Source organism: Melanaphis sacchari, unplaced genomic scaffold, assembly GCF_002803265.2.
Source record: "Melanaphis sacchari strain LSU unplaced genomic scaffold, SCAv2.0 Contig72_pilon_pilon, whole genome shotgun sequence".
NCBI classification, from domain to species: domain Eukaryota; kingdom Metazoa; phylum Arthropoda; class Insecta; order Hemiptera; family Aphididae; genus Melanaphis; species Melanaphis sacchari.
The window spans coordinates 353,941-364,554 of NW_020271519.1; the positions used below are offsets into that span (position 1 = coordinate 353,941).

The 10,614-nt window shown below is 28.5% G+C and overlaps 2 protein-coding genes across 2 annotated transcripts in view; both read right to left on the reverse strand.

The window, feature by feature from the left end:
* Positions 1–10,614, reverse strand: part of LOC112600794 (agrin-like) — a 166,016-nt gene that overhangs the window by 8,297 nt on the left and 147,105 nt on the right. The window contains exons 3-5 of the mRNA XM_025348097.1: positions 2,706–2,954; positions 1,863–2,078; positions 1,039–1,260 (exon numbers count right to left, since the gene is read on the reverse strand). Of these exons, the coding sequence (XP_025203882.1) occupies positions 1,039–1,260; positions 1,863–2,078; positions 2,706–2,954 (687 nt within the window). The remainder of the gene's footprint in view (positions 1–1,038; positions 1,261–1,862; positions 2,079–2,705; positions 2,955–10,614) is intronic.
* On the reverse strand, positions 4,298–5,662 carry LOC112600795. The gene has a single exon (XM_025348099.1). It carries the CDS (start codon positions 5,519–5,521, stop codon positions 4,502–4,504), a length of 1,020 nt encoding a protein of 339 aa, XP_025203884.1. The 5' UTR covers positions 5,522–5,662; the 3' UTR covers positions 4,298–4,501.

The window sequence follows — 10,614 nt, forward strand, 5'->3', positions numbered from 1 at the left end:
ACCATTATTATATGATTACAACAGTAAAAAATAAAAAAAAATAAAAAAATAACCACCAGTATAGTAATAAAAAAAAAAAACCAGTGTTTTAAATATGAAAAAAATTATGAAACCGATTTCTGATAAATGTAATCAGCTATACATTCTTACCTTTCAATATCACCTATGAATAAAACCAAAGTAAAAATCAAACCATTCAAATAAATTAAAGCATATCATTGTAAAATTTTGCTTTCTAAAATCCATCAAAGTGTTTGTTTTTTTTTTGTACATTTAAACGTACCGTACATAGATTGGCGGATTTCATTGGCTTTTAAGTATTGACAAAAAATTTATGATTAAAAATATTTTATCATTTGGAGCTATATGAGTCTCAATATCAATATCCGTGTTTATAGCTTACATTTTAATATAGGCTTGTGAGTTATTATTTATTGCGATGTATAGTTTTAATTGTACACTATATCAATTACTAGCTATACAGGTAGAGAATTATGTATTCAATATTGATTTCCTTTGTAGATGTTTGTGATTTTGAAAAAAACTTACTTTTTAATTATTATACCTTTTTTTTAAATGATGACACATTTTTAATTACATGTTGTATATACTCTACACTCTATAGAATATCTATTTTTAAACATGTTGATGTATTAATTATAAATTAATATAGAATATCGATAAATATTTTTAATTTGTTTTGTTATTAATAAGCGTCGAGGGAAGTAATTATTAGTGTATCATAAAATTTTGCAAGGTTATCACCATTACACCCTTTTTGTTTAAACATTAAATGTTTGTAAATGGAAAGCTATTGTTTTGATATCAAATATTTTACGTTTACATTTTCGTTTTATATTCTGTTCGTGAATACATAAAAAATAATAATTTTCCATTACATATTAAAAAGCCAAATAAATCACCACAATAAAGAGTTAAAATAATCAAATTTTTACTGGTAGTATTTATTGTTTCAAGTGATATTTCAAATAATCAACCTGAGTGCTCTTACAAAAATCTTTATATGTGTACCCTTACCACAATGTCCGTCGTATGCCACTGTGACACCGGATCTCTTGTTACAACTCATCCGTTCTAAGAAGCATTTGGACTCGTAAGTATAACCGTCTGTGCCGCAAACAGGTCGCACTGATGTTTCGCACAGTGTGGGCTCTTGACAACGGCACTCAGCAATGCCTAGATGGTCGATAGTGCAACGAGATCCTTCCCAACACGTGAAGTTTAGACACGGGTTTACGTCTGGGACCAAGGAAATCGAGTTATAATCATTTATTTTATTATTATACTGAAATATATTAATGAAAAAATCTCATTTTACGTATCTCTGATAGGGAAACGTACTTTTGTAATCCTTTTGAAGAAAATACTGGCGAGAAAGGAATCAGATTGGAATGTTTTTAACATAATATATCTAGATATAAGTTTATTATACATAATGTTACTATGCCATAAATGTTTCGTTACAAAATCAATTGTCACACATTTCATGATGTAACCGTATTCATGATTTTGTAATATTAATGTATATGTACCGGTATATAATGATTTTTATACCTTGAATCAATAATGGTTTTTTTTTTAAATCATGATAAAATTTTTATTCAAATCATGCAAAAATCTAGTGTAATGTTGGTCCTTAAAAGTAAAAATGCAAATTACTGTATGACTGAAATTTTTTGTTCTTCCAATACGTCTCATTAGGGTAAAGCAATTTTATAGGTAGGTAACAACATACAATCAATTTGATATCAAAGGTTTTGGGATCTGTCGGGACTAGGATGCGTTGTATGAAATTATAATACAGGATGTTATCTACAGGCATGAGTTTATAGTGGTTTTACCCTGATTGCATTGGCCGTGGAAGACGATTCTTAGGTTTGGTATCATTCGACACGCCTGTCGCCGTAGAAAGCATTCGTTCGTGTATGTTCGGCCGTCGGATCCGCACACTGGAATAAATTCATCGCTACAAAATTCTGAGCACACGCATCTGGCACGTCTCTCGTAGTCCAGACGACATACTTCGGGTTCTTCACACGATATATAGTCACATGGATCTGTAGAATGATATAGACGGCAACAGTGTGAAAATTTCATTTGAGACAAAAAAAAAAAAAACAACACAATACTCACGATATTCAAATTTTATTTAAATATTAGGTATACTTTTTATAAAGCAAAGAATTTACAGTTTGCTTAACCATATAGTTGTTTCGGGAACTTTAGACTAGATAAAGGGTGCGGGCGTTTAAAGTGTTAGACTATTCTGTAAAACTGTATACCTATGAATTATAAATTATAATATATCATCATATGTAATTTTATCACTAGCTTGTCTCGGCATGGGCCACCGAAATATAAATACAATATTACTCTTTAAACGACTAGCGTATCTCGTCGTTAAACTGATGCAGTATCGAGACTGTTAAAATCTACTGCATTTGTACTCTTTTTCGATTGTTTGTACTCCCAATACGATTAATTATTAAAATCCTTCCTTTTAATAACATACAGTTGACATAACGAGTGAATTATACATTTTCGTGTCTTTACAGTAGGAATAAATAAGTATTGTGTAATATTATCGTTTGTAATTTTTTTTTTGTAACTACGACTCAATTTGCAAGCATTTGTATTATTAAAAGTAAATACAGCTAATTTAATATTATTGTCATTCCACGTACCACATAGTCCTCTATATTTGATCGTTATGCTTAAACCCGACGCACATGACGCCTTTCTGACGTGACACGCACTCGGGTAGTCCTTCCAGTCGTTGCCGCACACCGGTCCACCGGCATCGTCACCACTGTCATCACCATGACATGTTGTGTCCTCGGCGCACACACAATGCGCTTGCGCACTAACTTTGTCCACCATGCACCGCTGACCGTGTAAGCATTTCACCAACTGACAAGGATCCGTCCTTCCCACTACAAAAAAAAAACGATTGAATATAATATTATTATTTTATTGAATTTGGATGTATTTTTCGATCATTTTACACAGAAATGTAAAATTCGTCATAAATTTTAAAAACAATCCATGTCTATAAAATTGTAGTTGTTTGTTATAGCACGTTTAATATGACAATTACAATATTGATATATGACAGAAATCGCCGGTTGTCATTTGCGCATCGCTATTGTTAATTTTGACCTTTTTTGTAAGACATTTGCGCATTATTCAATTTTTGGGTTATACATCATTTCCGTATTAGCCGTTTAAAAGGTCTTACGTCATTTGCGCATCAATATTATTTAACGATAGAATTTAAAAAAAGGTGTATACCCAAAAGTGCTAGTTGTTTTCTAACTTTGATCTAGAAATTCATTCATCAACTTTCAAATATTGTATAGATATTTCTGTTTTAAAATATATTTTACGACGCATATGATAGAGAGAAATGGAGAGATTTTGTGATGGCAGCGATGGCATTTATTTTCAATTTATTCAAATTATATTTATATTTGTACTTTACGACTGTAATCTGTTGACAAAAGTTTTCATTTTAATATGTGTATTTGTATAATTATTATGACTGAAATTCAATTAATTTTAATTATATGAGTTTATTTATTACATATGATTTATGGAAATCATTACATTTTCAATTAAAAACTATTTTTATGCAATTCTATTGTTCAACATGTTGATGCGCATTTGATGTATGATAATTTGGTGCAGGTAAAACAGACAATGCGCAAACGATAATTAGCGTTGATGCGCAAATGATATACGATATTTTGGCACAGATAAACAGACGATGCGCAAATTATGTACGGCCGACAGAAATATGTATAAGATAAATCTCAAAAATTCCACGAAAAATACTAAAAAATAACTGGAAAAAATAAACCATGTAAAATATAGTATTTATAAACATTACACGTATCAATGAAATTATGAATGCACATGAAATTTATAACACTGTGAAATGCAATATAAAAAAAAAAAACTGGCAGAAATTGTTTCTACTGTTTATGAAATTTTGAATTTACCTACTAGAGTTCCAACATTTGTCAGAATTTGAGTATAACATTGATAAAGAAACTAAATTTTATTTTTTCGTTTTAATTAACATTAACAACACTGAAATATCTGAGTAAGCATTATCACTACAAAGTGACTAAATTTAGATAACTCTTTGTTCGATTTTTTAACCATTTTTTAGTTCATTTTGATGTGAAAGAATAAAATCATTAAAATAGTGTTAAACATCGTATTTATAATTTTATTAAATTTAAATACATTTATTTATAAACATAATGTGAATAATATTCTATTTCATGATATAAACTAATGATATAAGAGTTCAAAAGCTTACGTATAATTTTCAAATAATTTTAATTACAAATTCTTAAAAACTATAATAAACCGTATCATATAACATAAAATATTAAAAAACAAATACAGTCATAATGATAACTGCCCCGTTTTATAAGGACTGTTGAATCTTAGGAGAATTAGGTGTTGCATGCTATTGCATAGATTTTTCAAGTTTGAATAGAGTATTCCACTGCGATTCGGCTAACGTGTATATGGGCAAGTTCAAAAACAAAAAGTTCATTTGAACATAATTTGCACCATAAGCTCTTTTCAATACGCTTTCGTTCAGTGTATCGATACCATTTGCATCTATATTCTTATTGATTATTATTTCCCCCTTAATCTTATTCATAATATCAATGTCGATTATATCGGTAGAGTCTCTCATGGTTTCAGTGATCAGTGAGCGGTGGGCTTTCAAATCTTCAATCCTTTTGATTCTATTTAAATCGGCGATCAACGAGCTGTAATGGCCTTCTTCTCCTTCAGGCACGACACATTTATTATTGATTTCTGTAAACATATCCAAGCCAATTTCGTGAAGGCTCTCGGTATCCAGGTCTGTTTTATTGTTTAAAAATGAAAGATGAATTTCAGCGAGGCGCTTGTGCATACTGGTGATCAACAGCAGCGAATAGTCCAGCGCTGCTAACTTGTCGACGGCCACATGAACCATGTCCAAGAGCCACCTTAAAAATAACATTCTCTCTTCGTATGGTATTGTAGAGCTATGTTTCTTCAGTAGGTGGTGGAACACGATTCCTTGAAACGAGATGTGTTTGAGCACCGAACATGCCGTCGCGGTCTTTAGTACGTCCATCGTAAGCTGCACGTCAGTGCCGACGAATACATTGGATGCCAACAAAGTTGTAATGTTTTTCAACGGCAACACCTCCATGTCTTCCAAGTCCCCATTAGGCGCTTCGTTTGCGTATGGGTCGAAGTACTCTATTTTCGGCCGTTTAACACGCACCGTCTCGTTGAGTATCGGCCACCAGAGGTAGTCTACTTCCATCACCGTCTTCAAGAAATTAATATTGTCGTCGTGTGATTTTGTTGCATTGTCTATTTTGTTCAGGTATTGGAGAGACTCGTTTGGATATTGCAGCTCAGACATGACCACCACAAATGCCAACGACAAGAACGCGACGTAGTGTACGATGAACGACATGTTAACTATTCTATCACAATATATTATTTCGGTATCTTACGACGAACGGCGTTGAAACGAGATAAAGCACCGTAAGAAATTTACGTACGCTGTACTCGCGAGACATAGACAGTCGTCCCGAGTACTTAATCGAATCGCAGATGGTCTCCTAGCCTGAAATGCACAACTGCAGCTGCTGTTGCTGCTGTACAGGTTCCATTTGTGTAAACTCGCATGCACTCGCTGTTATTGTTTTTCGACTAAAAAAAAAAAAAAAAAAAATGGCACTTCGCTATGGCGCTATGTATATCGTCGTGCAGTTGAAGTTATTATTATTATTATTGTGTGGCGTGAAGTTTTACACGCTGTATGCGTAATACTCGCTAACCCAGTCAATTTTCGTATTTTTGAAAAAAAAACTGTTGTGTTCGAGTCATATTGTTTACTCGATAATCTATTAAATCTATACCTTTATGTAGTTTGATTATTATTACATGTCACGATATCATTTCAGATGTTTTAGTTTGGATGTGCATTCAAGAATGCTGATATTTAGACATTTTTTCAGGCTAAATTTTCTAAACAGAATATTTTTAATTTTTAATAATATTATTGTTTATAGTTTATAAGATTTTTTAAAATATAGTAGGCTTAATGAAGAATAAATTTAATAATCTATTTTTGTTAGAAATTAATGAATAATTAAAAATAAATAAATATGATTTAGCATTGACATATTATTTTGTTATGATGTAATTATTTCAGCAATCCAATCAAGAATATTATTATTATTTTTCTTTTTAAATATTTGACTTAATTTTGAAGAATTACAATCTATACATTTTGTACAAAAAGTAATATAAATAATTAATAGATGTTTAACAGGTTATATACACATAAGGGAGAAATCACATATTTGTGACACCTACGAATACAATATTATTAAAGTAAAAAAGTAAAGGGGTTTCCAAAATTAACACTTTATTCTACTATACCAAATAGTGTCCGACATAAGACTATAGTAATTAAAATAATTTTTAAATAAATATAATTGTTTTTTTATTTTTTATCATAGAGATTTTCGGGTTTTAGTTCAGATTTAAAAAAAACCTAAAATTATTTCTTTGTGTTTTGAATGTATCAATGTTTTATATTTTTGATATTAATGATATTGATTTTTAGGTATTGGTATAAGAAAAATAATACCTATTAAAATTTATTTTTAAATTTTGAGTGATTTTATAAAAAAGTGTTTTACTTTCAGGAAACTTTTTTGAGACAGTTAAAAAGTTTTAAAAGCATCTATAATATAATAAAAATCTATTTATATATTGAAAATTCTTCAAAAATCGTACTTTAAAGAGGTACTGTACTCCTGTAAGTTAGTTGATTTACTATTAATTTTAAATATAAAGATACCGACCTTGTGCCCAAGTCCTGTTTCTTATTTTAACTTTTGAACTTTACTAGTTTTTTACTGTTTTTATCTGATAATGCGTTCTATTCAAACAGTAAAAATAATATTACCAGAAAATTCAGCTATTAAAATCATGTTAACACCAATTTATCTTATTCATATGTTCTTATAACAATACTTAAATAATAATACTTATATATGTTCTGACAATATGGTCAATTACAAGACATTGTATTTATTTTCTTCGAATAGCTTATTATGATTCTATGTAACAATATGTGCTCGTATTAAATCATGACATTTAGCTACATCAATGCGCTTTGAGTAAAATCAAGCTGTAACATTTGAATATAAAAACAATCTCGTATTATACCTTTCATCTTATTTTTATAATCTATAGATTTTTGCAGTTATGTGTAGACACATGACAAAGATTGTAATATTTTGAATCATTTATACACTAGAAATATATTATTAAAGTATAAAGCTATTTGCTATGTATAGATTTTTTTTTTAGTAAGTATCTACAAAAACCATTATTTAACCAAAAAGTAAAATATTTGTTTGAGAAGACTAAATATTTTTTCTTACAAATTCTACATGCGCGATGTATATTTATACATGTTATATAAATAAGCATTCAAGCACCCTGGTGGTTGAAACTGTATTGTGGATTTAATTATTTCTACTCTTTTTATTTCTCAGTATAAATGTTGTTAGCAACAGCATGGGCAAGAAAAAATAAAATAAAACTACATTTTGGTATTTCAGTTTTATGTTCAATTGAAATTCGCCAAGAACAGTAATAGAAAATGAGTATAAACTTCATTTGACCCTTCTTTGTAACGCTCTGCAAATCTTAGCTATAAACAGATTAAACATTTTATTGCTCCGTAGTATATAAAAAAGGGCCAGTGGTTTCTACAGTTGTCTTTAAAATCAACTGTATAGTTAATGGTGAAATTGAGTTATCTATCGGAGTGGAAGGGTGTATTTATATATAATATATGTGTGTGTGAGTGTGTATAAAAAAAATCTTAAATATTGTTTTTCTTGAAGTGTTATTAGATCAGAACTAGACATAATCGTGACTTGTGCTCTCAAGTAGTATGAAATAACTCTTCATTGTAGCACTGAATTTATATCTACTAAATTATTATTTTTATATTTTATTTACTTATGATTTTTATAATAAATATGTATTATACGTAGTTATTATTTTTTTTTATGTAGATTATAAGATTAAAATGCAATGGTACGTATTTTTTATACGTAGAAAATTTAGTTTGACTTTTAATAATTTATTCCGGTTTTGATTGTTGGATACATATGAAAACAGCCGTAAAAACCATAAACCTATTTTTGTTTTGTTTTTTTTTTTTTTTGGTTTGAAAAAGTCATCTCTAAATTATCGATTTAAATAATTTTTTTGTTTGAGGGAAAAGAAAATTTATGGCTTGAGCATTAGCGTTAATAAATTATTTTGCGTGGGTTTATGAAGTACAAAATTAATTTTTACTTTGAAAATACTATACAATACTAGATAATTACTTTTAATTTGAGATTATTGAACTTAAAAGCTTATTTAAAAAATAAAAACAAATTGGGGTTCATATGATTTTTCAAAATTTTGATTGGTAATATAATGATGAGTTAACATTTCTAAAATGAATTAATATCATAGTATCTAAAGAAATCTAAAAATATTACCTTATCATAAAAAAACATTTATTTATAATTTCAGAAAAACCTTAAACTTTAAAACAAATTACATAATTGTAGAATTAAGTTGATGATAAATATTTTCCTAACTCATTAGAACAACCCATTTGATGTTTATACACGTATCACTTCAATACGAACTTGTTTGTATTTGTTTTTTATTCTATAGAATAAATTTAACTTAGTCGAAATTTGTTTTATATTACTACTAGTAAATGTACAGAATTATATTCTCAAATGTCATACACATCTAATATAATTTTAATAGTAGATAATACATTTTATATTTAAAACTATAGTGTTGAACTGAAACATTTAAATGATTAATCCGGACATTTTGCTCACCGACGTTTAAATTATTATTGGTTATCACTCTATACTGCAAGCTACATATTTTAATTGTATATTATTATAACATTTTTACCTGATATAATATAATAAATAGTTTGACGACATTACTTATTTCATATATTGTGTTCAAAGAAAAAGCAGCGTGCGAATCAATCACATGGATGATATAACATATTATTATATTGAAAAAAAAAATAGAATATTGAAACTCGTACTATTCAATGTTCGTTCTCATATGACATACCTATCGGCAGATACCAAGTTACGTAATTTAATATTGTAATATATAACATCCGTATCAATACTATAAACTAGGTTTTGGTTCACTAGATCGGAAAAATAAGACAATAAAAGTGTTTGTTGACAGGTATCTTTTATAGCTGTTTACCCAGTATCTCGAGCGATCTTAGTTTTACAATTGAAATATGGAATCAAACAAATATATTTATAATTCAATGTTTCTAATACTAAGGTAGGCACTAAAAATTGTTCAAAAAAAAGTAAAAGTATAAATGGTATTTTGTCAATTCTCAAGTTACTTTCAAAGTAGAATTTATTTACATGTTATAACCATGCTATTATAGGTTCAGTTATCAAATAATTTCTCTGTTATATTCAATAAAAAATAATCGTTTATATAAATATAGAATATATATTATATTAACTGTATTATCACGGACATCGTAAACGTCTCATTTATTATTAGTATTTTGGCATTTGGCAAAAGTTTTAAAAGATTAGTTTTTAATGACTTTATAGATAATATTATGTATTATATTTTATCATCATGCACAACCACAACACTTAGTTTCACTTATATTTATCGTGAAACTAATTTGATTAACAAAAAATGATAAATAAGTGGAGCATCTTTCGATCAGTTGAGCGCTTGTCTATTTTAAATTTTAACAGTTGAGGGACAATTTTATAATTTTTAGTATAATGTGGTATACCGTAATACTTTTGGCGTAGTGTGCATGGAGTTCAATTAAATGTTTACACTTAAACAGCATCAATTTTAATGAGTTAGAGTCTAACTGTTAGATTACCAAAATTATTCCGTTTTCTTTAGTTTTTACTATTGCAGTTATTTTTGTTTGTTAACTTGTTAACTTGGTATTAGGTCTGTCAATTAATTTAACCGTTGATCAAATTTAAATTTCTACCGACAGCAGCCATTGCGGTAGTTTAAATATCGTTTTATGACCGCAACTCGTAAAATGTTATATCATTATTTCCATTACGGCGTTATCCAACTAATCCGTTCATGCGAATGCAATATTTATATTTACTTATGATATTATTAAATCGTAAATACATTTCGTACGGAAAGAGCCATAAAATAAAGGATATAATATTGTGAATGAAGAGCCATTTAAAATTTTTGTTACCGTTTTTCACGGTATTTTCACGTTCTATAAACGTGCCTGTTAGTTTTACGAGCTAATTTTTACGGTATGTCGAAAATGAAACATGAGAAACCTAAATCATCCCGGCAAAATTTTTTTTTCTGTCACTCTTATATTGCAAATAAATATGCCTGCATTATAAAATACTGACGGTGAAAACATTAATAATAATAATAATAATAATAATAATAATAATAATAATAATAATAATAATA

Bases quoted from the DNA above. Each gene is read 5' to 3' on its own strand.
- LOC112600795 (XM_025348099.1), bottom strand. From the start codon at position 5,521: ATGTCGTTCATCGTACACTACGTCGCGTTCTTGTCGTTGGCATTTGTG.